Source organism: Stigmatopora nigra, chromosome 7, assembly GCF_051989575.1.
Source record: "Stigmatopora nigra isolate UIUO_SnigA chromosome 7, RoL_Snig_1.1, whole genome shotgun sequence".
Lineage (NCBI taxonomy): Eukaryota > Metazoa > Chordata > Actinopteri > Syngnathiformes > Syngnathidae > Stigmatopora > Stigmatopora nigra.
The window spans coordinates 921969-940000 of NC_135514.1; the positions used below are offsets into that span (position 1 = coordinate 921969).

The 18032-nt window shown below is 40.5% G+C and overlaps 1 protein-coding gene across 6 annotated transcripts in view; it reads left to right on the forward strand.

Moving 5' to 3' along the window:
- The first annotated feature begins 320 nt into the window (after positions 1-320).
- Positions 321-18032, forward strand: part of shc1 (SHC (Src homology 2 domain containing) transforming protein 1) — a 19691-nt gene continuing 1979 nt past the window's right edge. For 3 of the 6 annotated variants that reach the window (XM_077720566.1, XM_077720568.1, XM_077720569.1), the window contains exons 1-10: positions 9847-11635; positions 12399-12469; positions 12856-12919; positions 14838-14957; positions 16110-16163; positions 16538-16589; positions 16824-16950; positions 17030-17177; positions 17515-17572; positions 17699-17815. In XM_077720566.1, the coding sequence (XP_077576692.1) occupies positions 11042-11635; positions 12399-12469; positions 12856-12919; positions 14838-14957; positions 16110-16163; positions 16538-16589; positions 16824-16950; positions 17030-17177; positions 17515-17572; positions 17699-17815 (1405 nt within the window). In that variant the 5' untranslated portion in view covers positions 9847-11041. Of the gene's footprint in view, positions 494-5088; positions 5122-9846; positions 11636-12398; positions 12470-12855; positions 12920-14837; positions 14958-16109; positions 16164-16537; positions 16590-16823; positions 16951-17029; positions 17178-17514; positions 17573-17698; positions 17816-18032 lie in introns of those variants that run through there. The other 3 variants (XM_077720571.1, XM_077720572.1, XM_077720570.1) reach the window with 3 other exon arrangements.

The following is an 18032-nucleotide window of genomic DNA, read 5'->3' on the forward strand; positions in this document are numbered from 1 at the left end:
CATGGTCAGGGTATTGAAAGCGATAATAATGTCAACTTGGACAATAAAGATGGTGAATCGTGATAAGCAGATGTGGTGATGCACCGGTGACCTCAAGGAAATTGAACTTTCCGTTTGTTGTTCTATTCTGTTTGCATTTTCGTGTAATCTTCGTATATTTTTTGTGCAATGGGATTTCTGCTTTTACGCAACTTGTGCGCTTCTCTGCCAGGTGCGCGTTACGCACACGGACACGTTATCCTGTCGCGCGATGACGTCATCCTCTTGTTCGCGGAAGTCGTGACCGAGGAGGGGGGCGGGGGCAAAGGGGGAGGAGCGGGGGCAGGAAAGCGAGAGGAAAGAAGAACTCGTACAAGCCAAAAAAAAAGTCTTAGAAACTTCATGCAAACTTCTCCGTCACGACCTTTCACCTCCTTGTCCCGTTTCATGAAATCGGAATTGAGTGCGCAGAGGTTCCTAAAAGCAGGACGAGGCAAAGGGAGGAAGAGAGCTGGTGAGTCCAAAAGTTAACCATTTTTACATTCTTTCTGGACTCGCAATGTACCGCGATCGTTGTTATATGTCCGCACGCGCGACTTAGTGTCGCTCCGTGTGTTGTGTCGTCAAAGTGACTCGGACGAGCGAAATGTTTCACTTATGGGCTGTCAACATAGTTTCCACTTGGGGTTGAAGCCTCACTTTGCAAGCACATAATTCTGTCAGTTACTATGGGCCACTCAGGTTTAACTAGAAGACAATGACATGCAACTGAGTGGCCTGTTTTCCATGTATATTACATTAAAATAAAAGTTGGAGAAACTTTCCAGACTATCTATATGATGTGAATCAGATGACTATTATTCATCTATAAATTCAAATATGGGGAAAATCTGACAGATCATATGGAAAATGGATCTTTTGTGAGGACCTAACATATTGTAATGGTATACTTTTTCAATAATAACATTGATTGAATATTGTCATGGATTCAGGTCATTTCTGATGTGTGCATTACAGTTTCAATAAAACACAAGACCATTACAATTGCAAGAATAACAGCATTATCAACTATCCGAGAATACTTGCACTTGCCATTCAATATCAACTTGTCTTATTCAAAAAACCATTCATGTCATTAAATGTGGTTTGCAAGACAATTTGCCAGCAATGTCAGTTTTCAACCTTTTTACTTTTTGCTTTCATCTGCCAACACCAAGCTTACCCTTAAAATGTGGCTGACAAGATAGGATCAGATTTATCTTTTATTTAAACTCCGCTTGGCCATGAGTGAGTTGGTGGGTACGTTTTAAAATGAAGACCTCACATAGCCATTGGGGAGATGCTATGTAAGAATCACAAAGAGGCCAGTTCGTACTTTCATAATAGTGTTGCGTCACACATCCACCAATTTCAAATCTGTTTGCAGAACTGATTGTTAAAGTTAAATGCACTTTTATGACAAAAGTCAATAAGGTCACATGCACATTTAGATGTAACTTAGATATGAAACAGTGAAAATGCTCCTGGTCAAAATTGTAATGTAATTAGTAGGGCTCAGACTCACAGCCAAAATCATAATTTCCTTTAATGCTGACGTTAGAAGATTACATTCAAATGTATTTAAAGTTATTCCTTCTTTGCCCATAAATAAATATGAAACTGCAACTCTTACGCAAATGGTAAATTGATTGTGCTTGTTTATAGTTTTTTTTTTTAGCGCAAGATTATCCTTAGTGGGAAATCCAATTTGGAAAAAGATAACATTATTTTTACCATTAGGAGGTTAAAGGATTTTGAAGATCTAATTCAACTAACAGAAATACTATTTGTAACTGCAATGAAATTGCATATCGTGGTTTGAGTTAAATATGTAACTCTAAAAATAGGAATTTAGTAGTTGCATTGTGTGTCTAAATCCAAACTGTGATTTAGAATCATCTGTTGATTCGGTTTGATTGACACTATTAGGGAGTACTTACCCAGTGTTGTTAAAGGCATCACTAACGAATGAGTACGTTTTTTTGTTGTTGTTTTTTCCCCGCTTTTCAAATGGGAATGTAGAATTGGCAGCCTAGTGTTTTAGTAGTTAGTAATAAGGCCTCACAGTTGAGGAGTCCGAGGTTTAAGTCTTGGTTCGGGCTCTCCTAAAAATTTAGTATGTTCTTTGCATGCTTTTACAGTGTAGACCAGGTGTGGGCAAACTTTTTGGCCCGGGGACCACATTGACTTTAAAAATTTGACAGATGAGCCGGGTCAGCACAAGATATGATACAAATAAAAAATTGCATCCGTTAACAGTACATATGAAACATAAACAGAAAAAAGGACTAAAGTATTAACATACTCATCACTCATCATTAAAGTAAAAAGTATAAAGTACAAAGTAAAGTAAAAAGGAATGTATTACGAAATATTAAAATGTAATTTAAAAAAAGATAGAGGGGCTGTAAAACACGTAAAACAAATGAGAGTGGACACAGCTACTGCCACTGCCGTGCCGGCGCCATCTTGGGGAGAAAAAAAAACATTATTTGGACAATGTCGGCGGGCCGCATTAAAAGGCCTAGTGGGCCAGGTGTGGCCCGCGGGCCGTAGGTTGCCCATGTCTGGTGTAGACTCACGCACTGCAAGTCAATCCAAATTCGTACACATTTAAACCGTCAACGTGTTATGGTTCATTGTTTTCACCGTGTGTATCCCAAGCTAAATTTACTACAAAAACTGGAATTACAGACTATTATGAAAAAGACTGAAGGATGGAATGATTGAGACCATTGAAGGCAGCAGGCCGGGGGCTCTTATCGGGGTCATACTGACAGCCACACTCTCGGTTGACGTGATATTATATTTGGTCAAGCTATCAGCACTGATGAAATGTAATGTATGACGACTGATCCAAAAAATGGGAAACTCAGACATGTCATGATTTTTGACAAACAAGATTTATTGGGCCAAAGCAATAGACAGACAGCAATCTCAGGGCAGTCTAACACAGAAACAGGCTCAATCCAAAAATCCACTTGATTAAAATTGTATCTGTCCAATTTGGCATCAATCAAACAGTGAAGGTTTTGGTCCAGACTGATGGGATAGTGTGACATTTGAGATAGTTTCTGCTCTCTTTTTTTGGCTGGTGTGTGCAAGTTGCGAGTGTGAGCCTGATGCTATCAGTCAAACATAGCGGCAACTTACTTATTTGCCATAAACCTGAGGACACATCAGCAGGATATAATACAATTTGATATCTGTGTGCGTGTTTGTGCATGTGTGTATTTGTTTGTCAGCGTGGGTGTGTTGTAGTGACAGAAGGCAAGTAAGTTTTCAAGGTCGGTGCAGACAGTTGTCCTTCTCTTACCTCAACACAATTGGGCCACAGCTGCATTTCCCCCAGTGTCACTCAGTCGTCAACTGGCTGTCATTTTTTGAGTTTTTTTTTTTAATTGGATGGCCATTGGAGCATTTGAAGTTCAACACAGCCAAAGTAATATATACATACATATATATATATATATATATATATATATATATATATATATATATATATATATATATATATATATATATATATATATATATATATATATATATATATATATATATATATATATATATATATATATATATATATATATATATATATATATATATATATATATATATATATATATATATATATATATATATATATATATATATATATATATATATATATATATATATATATATATATATATATATATATATATATATATATATATATATATATATATATATATATATATATATATATATATATATATATATATATATATATATATATATATATATATATATATATATATATATATATATATATATATATATGCATACACACACAATCATGCTATTATGCTGTAGCATTTTTAAGCAAGAAAAAAACTATATTTTAGTCAATTTTATCAATTCAAAGCAGAATTATTTTTACAGCATTGTCTATACAATACAAGAATAAACTGCCCAATTTGTGATTGCACACTGTTCAAGCAGTGTTTGTTATATGCTTAGAATAACTTTAGGGCAGTTTTGGTGTTGTTTTTTTCTTTACCACTTCTCCTATTAGAGGAACTTTCCGATTTTTAAATGGAGTCAATCAAATGCCATCTCATTTCTAATCAATAATGTGACATTATATATCGGTCTGGGACTTCTGCTTTTTAGGGAAGCATAAAGTGGTTGCAATAAAGGAGATGGTGTAAGAGGAGTGAGGCAGGAAGGGAATGATGGAAACAGATAGAGAAGTAGGAGTGTGGTGGGGGGGTAAACCCAAAATAGCCAGCTCACATGTTTGCAGTGTGTGCTGAGACAGACTCTAGCTGAAGTCGGCCTAATCTAATCTTCACTGACTACAATTTCACTAAAATTAAATCAAAAGTGTTTCAAGTAAAATGACTCGATAAAGACAAACATGTAGGGTTAAAAAAGACGGAGACTTTCAGCGCCAAGTTGTGAAGACATGGATGTGGCCACCCCTACTTGACTCCTAGCTTCATTTCAGACTGTTATTTACCCTCTCTTTAATAATAAAAACACAACATTCTAACGACTATTAGTGTTTCTGATTTAGTTTACCTCTCACTCAGATCTTTGCACCTACAACTGTATAGCAGCTGTATACACACGAAAGCTGATGCTCCGTCCAGGTGTTTGACCTCATGCTGACTTTCTGCAGCTGGCCATCCCCTGCACACTCGGATACAGTGTCGCCGGGCATGCTGAAACCCAAACATCCTACACGTGCACTCATTTGTGTTAATTCCCGTCATTCCAAAGCCCCTGTCCTGACACGCTCACTGGGTTATTGCCTCTGCCTCTTTCTTTGGCTTCTTCTCACTCTGTTATTCTCTCCACTGAGTGTTGCACTTTGCCTTTGCCACTTAACATCGCGCCACTGTGCACGATCTGCTTTCCATCGCAGCCCTCTCTCTCTGCTGTTCCTCCGGCGAGCAATGCATGCTGGGAGTGGAGAAGCCGCACGTGGGGCAGTAACGGCCACATCGGCGCACGCGCTTTGAACGGCTCGGCAAGTTGTCTGTTTCTGTCTTCTGCTCATGTGACCTTTGGTGTTTTTAGGGTGACAGACACAGGCCGCCAATGGAATATGTGGTAAGACCGACTCAATCATAAGCACAAAGACACACAGTGGCATAAATGGTTGTCATTTGAAAATTCAACAAAAACATCAACTTTATTTGAATACCATTAGAGGTCACAGTGTAAAATACTGAGAGATGAATTATAATAACTGCAATTTGGAATATTCTCAGGAATAACTTGTTAAGCCCTTTTGATAATATTAATTCATTTTCAATTCCACTTGTCCTTGTCAGGGTCACAGATGTGCCATTCTCACACACACAATCATAGCGCCACTGAATGGTAATCTTTTAAATGAGTGGACATTTTACCTCATCCTTCTTGTCATTAATCAATTCTAAGATGAGAAATATATGTAATAAATGAACTTCTTCATGGAGGCAAAAGAAACGGATTACCCTTGTAGATCTTGCCAATCCAACCACAATTAAAATAAGAATATGATCATTTATAAGCAGTTATAATTCATTTTATTATCTCATTGTAGTGACGTCCAATTTATTAGTCTGAAATCAAAAACGCTATCCATATCTAACCTTTCAATACTGACTTTTTTTTAATCAAGATGAAATTACATTCCCAGTAGGTGAATATCACACATTTACATTCATTAAACACTGTCTTCCCACTCAACATGTATGTATGATATGTCACAGTGTTGACTTTTGTCAACCCTTGCCACTGTGTGTTATGTGTTTACTAGCTAACAGACGTGGTGGGGAGTGGTTGCACTTGGACCTGGGTCTTCCTTCCTCAATCAGTGTACACAGCATCAATCATACCACTCTGTGATAATTTGGAGATTTTATATACTATGGGATGTGTTCTGAAATTTCCAGAACTATCGGAAATAAATATATTGTAATAATCCAAACTGCTACTCATATATTTCGTATACTAACATAGGATTAATTATCAAACTTTTCAGAGTGCCTGCTGTATAGATATTTCCAAAATGTACTGGCATAGGTGAAAAGTATGAAGTTAATTCATTCGTTCATTCATTTTCTGATTCGCTTATCCTCACCTGGGTCGTAGAGGTGACAGGGCCTCTCCCAGGCAACTTTGGGAGTGGACAACTACAGTTTAATGTACAATTATCCATTCATTTATTTTTATTTATAATGGGCACATGCCTTAAACACCTCACGCTATCAGATAATTAGATTAGATAACTTTATTCATCCCATATTTGGGAAATTTCATTGTCACAGTAGCAAGAGGATGAGAATACAGACACAGAAAAATACATTTTATACATAAATAAATCAGTAATAAATAAGTTAATAATTAAATATACAAATAATTAGACAAATTATATCTGATCGCAAGAAAATGGGCGATTTTTCAACTATTAAACAATTACTTCTGGCCAAGATCAGCACTTAATGTAAATGTGGCAGGATTTCTTTATAGATGTGCAATGTGATCATCTGACCCAAACTAAAGTACGACTCAAAGGTGGTCATTTGGATTGAAATGTCAATTTTGTGACGGCAGTTCTGGAACTTTTCTGACATACCTTGTATAGTATATTCAGTAGCTAGACACCACATTGGTGGAGTAGTGGTACTGCAGTGCCCCTAGTGTCATCTGAGGACTCCTCCGAATCTCTACGGGTGACTTCCTCTGCTTTTCACAACACTGCCTTCTCACGCCTGAATAGCCATATCTGCTGCTGCGCTCCTGAAGAAAAGTGCTAACCCTCTGGGTCGCTTCCTTACGTTGCGGAGGGTGAACAGTTCCCGTCCTGTCTCTGTTTTATTCTTTCACCCTCAGCTTCTCGCATAACAAAACCTGAATGAAGGAGGAGCTTTGGAATTCATCCCCCAGCCCTTGTTTCCTCACATATTCCACATCTCCATCTCCCCACGGAGAGCTCATGTTCAGCGCGAGGGTCCTGCTGTGCATATACATGTACATAGGCAAACTGAGGTTACAGAACAGGGGGGTGGTGGGAGGAAACAGGATGAGAGGTGAGGAGGGGTTCTGTATGTTTGTGTTATAGAAGGAGAAAAAAGAGAGAGGGAGTGATGCTAAGAGATGTAAGCGCAAGAATAGGAAGCAGCGTCACCCACACAGACGGAGGGGAGGGGTTGCACAGACGGAGTGGAATTGGAGGGGGGAGAAGGGGAGCACAATGAAGTAGTGCCATTGTCCGCCCTGGCAGCTCTGCCATTCCGCCATCTGCCCAAAGTGAGTGAGTGAATGAGGGAGAGGAGGGGAGAGAAGAGCGCAGATGAGGAGAGGATAGTCTTGCACAGAGGAGTGCGGAAGGAAAGATGGAGATGTCCAGCCAACAGTGACTTTGTGAATTTATCGGGCAAAAGAGGAGTTCGCCGAAGACCTTTTTTTGAGGGAGTGGACGGGAGGAGCAGAAGGACAGGATGGCTCACATTGACTTCATGTGAATATAGTCCTTTTGCTTTCTAAACCTAATAATTGTACAGAAAAGAAGTAATTCCACTCACAAATACTACTTTTTCATATTGACTTTTTATTGTTCTAGTCTTATAAGTGTCTTGTTGATTGCAATCTTTCTCTTTGAATATTCAGGTTGTTTTTATGAAAGTTTTCTAAATAGCAGACTTGTTTTCTGTGCTTGCCCTTGAATTGTTTTACTCATACATGCCAGACTTGCCCTAGTTGGAGCCAGTCGCATGCCGCCATCATGGCATGTCAACATTGATTGGCTGTTTTGTCTGGCGCGACGACGCTCCAACTATGATCATTTCCTGAAAGCTATTGATCTTTCAGGGGAGTTTAGTCATTCTTGTCAGTGAGATAAAGAAGTCCCAATGTGGAGTTTTCAACTGTACTATTAGCTGCCGTCATGTGATGCGGCTAAGCTGTTTGTCTGCCAACACTTTTTCACCGTTGTCAAGACTTAATCGTCGGGCCTCCTCAACAGGCATCTCTTTTTATCGTCTGTTGCCATGGTAATAGGCTGCAGCTGCAAACGGAACAAAATGTAAAGTTTTGGTTTATATTAGTACTTATTTTAAACTGGTGCTTTTTTATTCTGTCTTTCTATTCTAACAGTTAAGATAACGCAGTATATTTACATTTTTGGTCATGTACACTTTTTAGGAAATGTCACTGCCTTTTTATTTCCACGCTCTAAGCGGTGCTTTTTTTATACTGAGCTACCAGTCTGAGAGTATCAGGGTTGTTTCAGTTCACCTGTCTCACCCTCCCCATTCTGTGGGTTCACCCTATGGCGAGGCTCCATCGTTTTCTGTGTCCTGATCTCACCTTAACCAACTGCAGTGAACGCAAATCGCCATCAGTCAATCTGATATTCTATTTGGGGAAGCGCTGGGATGAAATAAATTAGCAAAGTTGTTCCACTCGAACATTTGGCTGGGCATGATTGCCTGGCCTTGTCAAGGGTAATTATCAATGATTATAATGTATGCAGCAGTTTCTCCTACTGTTGTGTAGATGGCTCAGGATTTCCCTTTGTTGAGACTGGGTTACCTCTTCTGAAGTCACCTCATCTCACCTGCCCCATGCATTTATTGAACATTTTCAGTGTAATGATCAACCTTTTCAGCACTTTAGCACTATACAAGGAAACATTTTATTGATTAAAAGCGTTGATAATGGTAATTTTCCTCTATTATCCAAATGCAAATGACTCAGGATTACGGATCATGTATACTGAGTCATCACCCCTGAAGTAATGACCTGGCCTCCCTGTTTGAGCATCTTTCTTTTTCAACATAAGAATTAACTATGGATTGGGACTAGCTACAGATTGAATCATTTCTTCTCTTTTAAAGAACATTTGTATTTGGGACTCATTATAATCGACTGACAGATTTGCCCTTGATGATCCTGATGCTAAGCAGTCTTTCCATTAACACTTCTTTAAGAATTACTGTCTGACACTATTCAAGTGTGAGCAGATCCTTCTTGGTGCTTCTAATCTATTGCAGTGTAGATGTCTAGCAGTCTTGGCTAGACAACACCTCTGTGGTGCTAGACTGATTGTGGGTAACTGTTAGGCTTCACACATACTGCAAGCTGTTGTGTGGAATGTCACCAATAGTTTGCAGTTTCAGGTGTTACCTCATTAAGATGTGTGCTGATCTCCCTGGATGGAGTAAAGGTTAAGATCTTGTGACTATGACTAGTGCCTGACCCACACTGAGGTAGAGACATTGACTGTTTTTCTTTGTGGAACTTTGGCTTGTTGGAAACTGTTAATGTTACCAGACTGTTGTTTGCCTTTTTAAGGTAGGACTATGCAGAATATGAGGTGATACGCTAGTAGTCTAGAGCTTGAAAAGCTTTATATTCAAATAAATAAAGCTCACATCACTGGTCTTTTCTCAGGTAACTGACTACTGCAGGGGCATCTTGCTCGATGTCAAAAGTTCAGGGCAGTTATGCATAGAAGGTTGTCAGCAGAGTAACAGTTTAATTGTGTATTTCAAGTCAGGTCTCATTACTATATCAACAAAGCCGCTGGCCTTCATTAGGCAATGACCCACATCTTCTATTGTTACATTGCCACTGTGCTACTGCAGTGTGTATGTCAAGAGTAACTTTTCACATTTCCAATGGTGCTTTTGAGGTGACCAATTTCAAACCACAAAGGCCTCACTTATTTTAGCCATATTCAGGAACTTCAGTCAGGAAAGGGCCTACCTATACTCTAGGCCTGTCTTAACACTTTATATGTTCTTATTTCTTTCTCTGGTGTCTAAGTAGGTGAAGATGTCTTTCGAGGCGAGGGAGGCAAGTGAGCTCGGGGTTAACACTTTCTAGACAAGAGGCACTGTTCAACGGGACAGACTGGAGAACGGGCAAGCAGCCGCGGGAGGGGGTGAGGGGGAGATCATCTGGAAGAGGAGAGAGGAAGTGGTAGCGCGAGAGAGGGCGGAGGCGCTGGAGAGGCAGCGTCTGGCAGAGTACATTGTGTGGAGGAAGAGAGAGGACTTCCAGGAGAAGAGGGGAGAGAGGGAAAAGAGAGATAGTAGTGCCGAGAAAGGGAAGGTGCCCATGCCAGAAGTGATCTGGAAGAAGAGGGGGGAAGACAACACGGGGAGCGAGTCAGCTAGGGCCAGTGAGGGTGGACACAATATAGTTTGGAGGAAGAGGGAGAGGGACTAGGACATTTTAGCCAGCTTTAATAACGAGTGTACTTCTATGTGGAACTGGACACTAGCCATATATTTGTGAGCTTGATTTCTCTCTCTTCGTCGATAAAGGTCGCCCTTCTGTGTTATATTGACCAAGTGAAGCAGTGTATGTATCGTTGCCTTGTTAGAGCGCACGGCACCCTTGTGATTCCATTGCTGGGTTGCTAATAGGATTTTTATGGGCCTGTGTCTTGCTGGACAGAGCTGCCCAGGGAGTTGTCTCTTGTTCTCACTCTGTCTCATCCGCAAGTAAACTCCTTCCTCGGAGCAGACGTATGCAAAGGTTGTTGAAAAACAATCACTTGTGTTGTTGATTCAGTGCTGTTGATAGCTGGACTGAGAGGCCTTTTGCTTGGCCAAAATCTTCACATGTATTGTATTAAGTCAAGATGTATTCTTCCCCTCGTATGCTGATTACACAATGAACTCTCATTTGAGACGACAACTGATGTCAACATGACGCAAGTTGAGACGCTCCAAAGAAACCGTCTACATCTGTACACCGCTGTTATCTGGAATACCGCTGTTTGTGTAAAAGACCTTTTTAACTCTCATTGCATCGTGAATGAAGCCATTTTTAAAGCGGTCCACCTCGGGCTGCCCGTTAAAGACTGGAGAACTGAAAACCGGACTGGTGGATGCCACTCTTACTCTGAGAGAGATTGGCTGCATGTCCTTAAAAGACAAACTCTGAATGCAGAAACAAAGAGACCTTGATACAAATCACTACAGCCTGTGTGGACTTTTGTGGACGTAAAAACTGATACAGCATAACCACTATGGAGCTGGTCCCTAAAGCAAAGTACACACACTTTCGAAGTGAATCGCTCAGCTCGACTGACGAGACCAACTCCAATCCATCCTCTTTCCCCCCTTCCAGTCCTGCCACCCCTTTTACTCCTTCTCCTGGCTTACCTTCCTCGCTGTCCTCCTCTTCTCTCACCCCTATATTGCCCCCTTCTTCTCCCCGAGCCCCTGAGAACAGCCCCACAACCCTCTGCTCCTTCTTCCCAAGGATGGGATCTTTGCGCCTAGGCGTCTCTGCCACTCTACTTCCAGGACTAAAAGCCTCCAGCAGGCCGCCACAGACCCGTACTCCTGCCGAGTCCCCCATGGATGACGGGAGCAGCTCGAGCTCCTCCCCTCCGCTGCATCATCCGCTGCCCCCTTTAACCGCTCCTTCTCCTCCTCCTCGACCACCCCTACAGGACATGAACCGGCTGGGTGGGGCGTCCAGGAGGGCACGAGTAGAAGGTGCCCAACTAGGCGGGGATGAGTGGACGCGGCATGGCTCCTTTGTCAACAAGCCCACCCGTGGATGGCTGCACTCCGACAATGTGGTCAGCACCACCGGTGTATCCTATTCTGTACGGGTATGTATAAGACATTGTCACCTATAGACAGTAAACACCTTTTTCCTTTTTCATGTGTTCATACATAGCAGCCAATAAATTGGACACATTCTTATTGAAGGCATGAGCAGCCGTTTAACTATTTACCACTCAATTCACCTGCAGTTGAGTAGAGCTAACCCTACTCTCTAGTGAAAGAATACATATTTAATTTTCCTTCCATTATATTATATATTGCTGTTATAGATGATTAAAGATCCTGTTATTTATTCTGAATACAAATTTTTAGATTTTGATTTATTTGGCTGCATCATTTGATTTGGCAATAATAAACATTCATTGTCATCTAATAATTTTTAACAGCAGTAAGCCAGTCTGAAGGCTATGATCTCGTTTTTGTTTGTTTTCTCAGTAAAATATTTTTTCAATGCTGTAGGTGTTGCGCCATACATACTATGGCAGAGTTTTGCATTTAAGTTTTTTAACTTCCTACAGATGTCATACTTTCTCTTATTAAGTCAGCCAACCGGTTGGAAACTGTTTAAGTACATCATTGAACAACACAGTGACCAAACTCTTAACTCTCATTTAACAGATTATTTTTACCACGCTTGTTTATCACTTTAGAAGTGACATCAGAATATTGTATTGTGGGTAACTAACAAAACGTCCTTTGTTTCTATATTTATTTACTTTTCCCCCACAATGGTTAAGACAACAGGAAAACATTGTTTCCTTCTTCCATTGCTCATCTTATGTCATTTACTTCCTATTTCCTGTGCAGTATATGGGTTGTGTGGAGGTGCTGCAATCCATGCGAGCGTTGGACTTTAACACCAGAACTCAGGTCACCAGGTGAGTGCTTACACTGTTTGCCTTTTTTATTATGTGTTCCATTCCCCCTCCTGTCTAGTTATATGCTTAAAATGTCACTAGACAGTACAGTATATCTTTCTTTGCTTGTTTGTCTGCCTTTTTTTCTGCTTTAGATTCTGACTTCTCTATTTACATGGTGTGTGTTTGCATGTCTGCCTCTTTCTGGACTGCCCTTAAATTTGAATGTTGTGGCATTCCAGTGGTTTCCTTCTGGTTTCCTTTGCAATGTTTGTGTCTGTGTCACGGAGTCAGAAAACCCTGCCAGTGCAATCCATTCAATCCTATGATACACAACTAACGAGGCCAGGAAGGTGTCAGCGCTATAATGTTATGCTCCGCCATGTTACATGTTTTAAATCTTCCAGGGAGGCCATCTCAGTGGTGTGTGAGGCAGTGCCTGGAGCCAAAGGAGCCCAGCGAAGAAGAAAGGTATACAACGTGCACATTGTCTTTGTGAACACTCCCTTTTAGTGCATTATTTATTTATATGGCTTAAGTGGACAGCAGTGGTTACGGGATTTTCTGGGTAGGAGCTAGATTTAGCTTGATTGTCCACTCTGTGGTCATTTGAATATTTACTTGCAGACTTTTGTGCTCCACACTTGGCTCTGAATTTAGGTTGATTGTACACTCCTGTGGATAGTGGTGGATACTTGCAGATAATGATCAGTTATGCTCCATTTTCGCGAAGGAGGTGAAGGAGTTTAACACAATGTGACTTCCTAGTTAGACTTACTGTTTACATTTACCGTGTTTTTTTTCTGACACATCACAAAACATTTATTAATGTTATGCAAGTTAAGCACAAATTAATACCCAAAACACACCCATCCTCTTGAGGCCTTTATCAACATTATGAAATTGATTATGTGCAATGATTTTGAGTAATATTTCAGTGTCTTTGCACACATTTTTGGTGAAACAACTAAATAATCCCAAGCGATTGCTCACCACACATCTACCAGTGCGCTACAATAGGAGAACCGTGGTTCTCAACGTCTTAGTTCCGCTATGTTCGGATGCACGATTTACTGAACATCATTGTTATTATTGATTTTTTTTTGTTTTTTTTTTGGAACCGCAAATAACATGGCGCAATTGCAAAGGAAGACGAAAATTATAACTGTGCTGTACTATTATTATAATACGAGGACAGAAGAGTTGAAGGGAGAGTTGCTACTGGTGTAGTTGCAGTTTTTAGCAACGGTTACATGCAAAATTTGTAAAATAGTTTCTCTTAATTAAATATAATTTAAAAGATGATGAGCTGTCCCTCTTCGGAGGTACGTATACCAATTTATGGAGCCATTGTCAGAAGGACTCGAGATCACTGCCAACTGCCAGTCTGTAGCTCTGTATTCTCGTAAAACGAATAAAAAGACAGGTGGCTATGTTCGCTGGCCCCTTGCCACGGCACTGTTTCACCAAAGAATGCCATGCCTGTAGTGAAGCATAACTTAGACCAAGTAAACGATCTTTCCCAATCTTTTCCAATCATTGTTACCTCTAGTTATTCTAGCAAGGCAGGTGAGTCGTATCCCAGAATTCATTTCAGCAACATGGTACAATAGATCTTGTGTTCTCCATGCATACCGTATGTGCGTGTATGTTCTTGTCGGATGTTGTTGGCCCGGCCTTTGTGGATTGTCCTGTCTGCTCCTTTTGGGCCACAGTTGGCTTTGCAGAGCAGGCAGGATCGCTTTCACAATTGCAGCTGTTCTCCCACACGCCCTACCCCGGCCACGAGCACTTCCACTCATGCACCCGCATGTTCCTAGCACACATTATATATTTGCTGAAACCCTTAAATAAAGTCATTTTATTCATAGATCTAAACCAGAGATTGTCAACATGGTGTCGATGGGCACCAATATACCCGTTAGGATCATATGAGTTGCCCATGTCCATGTTAAAAATATAGTTTAGCAATTTTGTCAAAGTCAAGTCAAAAGCCTTTATTCTCATTATACAACAGCTGTGTATAACAAAATTAGTGATGCTACTCCACAAAGTGCGTGTTTCATAACATAGATAAGTAATTTAAATATTATATTCTAAAGTATTGCCCAATCTAAGATATTGCACATTGTGATAGTATTTTTTTAGAATTCAAATGAGTGAATATAAATTGCCATTTTCTACCTTAGTAAATGATTTATCATCCTTGTAAGAAATCCTGAACTTCGTTGTTAATAATTACATTATATCCCGTTTAAGCATGTTTTGTATTCGTATCAAACTGGTAGCACTTCACACTAAACTACAAAACAAGAAGCTGTTTTATAACAGTCCTCTGGCCCTTAATCTGAACCAAATTTGTTTTTATTCTGTTTCCTCTCCTTTGCAGCCTCCCTCACGCTGCCTCACGTCTATTCTGGGCAAGAGCAACCTGCAGTTTGCTGGCATGACAATCAGCCTCACCATCTCTACCAGCAGCCTCAACCTGCTGGCATCTGACTGCAAACAGGTGGGAAAGAGTCCGTTTTTGGCAGTGGCCACACTTTCTCATAAGGCTGTAAACCAATATTTAACCAGCCTTACTCAAAACAGGAAAAGGCATTTGGCTATTGTTCTAAAAATCATACAAGAGTTGACATACAGAGAGCCTTTCACTCCAGCGTCCAATTTCAGTGGGTGTTGCAAGTGCAAATAATAATCAGGGTTTGCGTAACTTGAGAAATAGAATGGAAATTATAGCTCAATGGCAATGTTTAACATATTTGGATCAAATTTGCAGATGGTGAGAATGATGATGTAAGCGATGCTACGTGGGCGTATTCATTATAAGACTATGTGTAAAACTGAATTTGTTTCAAACCTGCGTTGTTTTAGGTAACTTTTTAACTTTTTGGTTGCCATAATGTGCAATAAGAACTTAAAGTAAAATGAATGAAATGAGATGCTTGTGGAGATGCCATGGACACGAGTTTTGAAGGAAAGTAAATGTATAATTTGGAAAAAAAATCTGTTCAAATAAGTATTTCTTTAATCTTTTTAATGTAGTGTGTACAAAAAAAATCAGTCTCCACTTTCCCTCTTCCCAGGCCAAAATGAGTTAATTTCTATCAATAGCACGGTACAAGAATAAGAGATCATTTAAGTCTGTTTTAGAATTTATCAATGCTTACATGCATAAGCACAATTATGCCATCATATGCTTTTCCCCCCAACCAAACTATCCTTCACTTTAGTTGTCTACATCCCCATTTCCACATTCACGATTTCCCATGAACAGTGTCTTACTATTTTTGCAATCTTACTTATATATTCCTGTATTCCCCCTACAGTACAGAGTGGTGCAGCATGTACTTTTTAACACAAGCAGGCAGTCTTTCACAAAAATAGCCTATGGCCAAACCCTGAGAGCAGAATATTGTCAAGTGTTAATGCTGTTATTGATCCATCCTCTACTTTTACTGCAAACTGTTGAAAAGATGTCCCACGCGTTGCCCTTTGCCTCTAATATCTTTGCTTCAGTTCATGGCACTCACAGGATGCAAAAACAAAGCACTTTGACTAGTAACGACTCCACAATTGTCTCCTCATCCCCATGCTCTCATCCCCCCTCTGTCTTGTCATTCATGTTTCTACCTCCTCTTCCCTTTTTGCCCCTCTACAGATCATCGCCAATCATCACATGCAGTCCATCTCCTTTGCATCTGGAGGAGACCCAGTGAGTCACCCGAGCCCTTTTTCAGCTCACATCTCTCTCTCTCTGGCCTTTTTTCCTATTGTCCTCTCACCAGCCCGCATTGCCGTCCTTCCTGCTTCGTTCTGTCAAATTCTATTCCAATAATTACCACTCAATCCACCCCCTTTGGTCTCCTAGTCTTCCAAGCTTGATCTTATTATTACTCCTCCTTATCTGTCTTTCAGCTCTGTGTTATGTTTTTCTGAGTCTTGTTACGACTAGAAAAAGCTACAGCTTGGTCTTTTTTCTTGTCAGCTTTTCTGTCACAAATCTACACTCTACTTCTTCCACTTCCTGTATTGATTTCCCCTCTCCCCCCTCGCTTTCCCCTAATCGCCTCACCCTTTCTCCCTCAGGACACAGCTGAGTACGTAGCGTATGTGGCCAAAGACCCAGTCAACCAGAGAGGTGAGCAAAGGCAGAAACATTTATCATTCTGTCTGTCTTTTCTCAGCTTTATTGTACACTACAGATTTGCTTTGTTTTCAAATGGCGCTATAGTTGTCAATGGCAGACAGATTTGCCCAAAAAAAAAACATTACACACCACTCACATGTTGACCGACCTAATGCCATAATATTAGAAAATGACTTTCGTGCCTCTTCACGCAAACCTTTGGTTATTTATGCCTTTCTCTTTTAGCATGTCATATTCTCGAATGCTCTGAGGGTTTAGCCCAGGAAGTCATCAGCACCATCGGCCAAGCCTTTGAACTGCGCTTCAAACAGTACTTAAAGAACCCACCCAAGCTCGTCACCCCTCATGACAGGTACCCAACACACATGAATCCATTGCTTTTAAAGTAATGAACTGCTCACTATGTAAATTTTCGCCACTTTTTATATCAGAATGGCTCCATTTGACGGGTCTGCATGGGAGGAAGAGGACGACGAGGCGGCTCTCCTGCCTGAAGTCCCTTATTATAACAACTTCCCGGGAAAACAGCCTCCCCCTGGTGGTCTGGTTGACATGAGACCACGTCCGGGAGCGACGCTGGTGAGACATACAACATTTTTTTTTTATTTACCTAGGTCTACAATGTCTTGTGTGTCTTATGTCTGTCTTGCTAATGCAAACAAGAAATAAAGTTCTAGTCTAATCTAATACGTTGCTTCTGTAGGCTATGAAACACAGATCTTCATGCTTCCGCCTTTATGAGTTAAGAGCATAGAGACAGCCGTAATAGAGACTCTGTTTAATATCAGCACATAACGATTGCTTGTTGAACCCTTGTCACTGGCCAAAGGCAAATGTTCTTTGTGTACAGTACATTTTCCTCATGTGTATGAATCATTTTTTGATATGTTTTTGTGTGTGATATGCGTTTATTCAGCCTTATGGACAGCCGGGCCAGAACGACATTCATAAGCAGCCCTTGCCGCCTCTGCCAGGTGAGCTCTATTTGCACTTGAGGCAACAGATGTGACGTTCCAAAATCATTATCTAGGCGCGGAATGTCGATTGAAAGATTACATGGGCAGAGCCTGACAGACTGCATTTCTTGTGCTTGCTTTTAGTGGGTGCCAAGGAAGGAGGGCGGGAGTTGTTTGATGACCCCTCTTATGTCAATGTGGATAAGCCCCGCCCACCGGTCGCCGCCAATGGAAACGCTCACAGAGATGCGTTTGACATGAGTGAGTTATTAGAGGCATTAAAGCATAATGTGGATGAATGATGGTCAAAGGTTAATGGGAAATTGCTCTGGCAAGGTATAAATAATGCCTTATGTCATGACAATACAGTTGAACCTCAACATTCAAATCCAATTCCTTTTAGGATGCTGCTCCCTCTTTAATGCATTCAGAAATTGGACCTTAGTTTAGTTTTTACATTTTTTCTCCTTCTACTTTA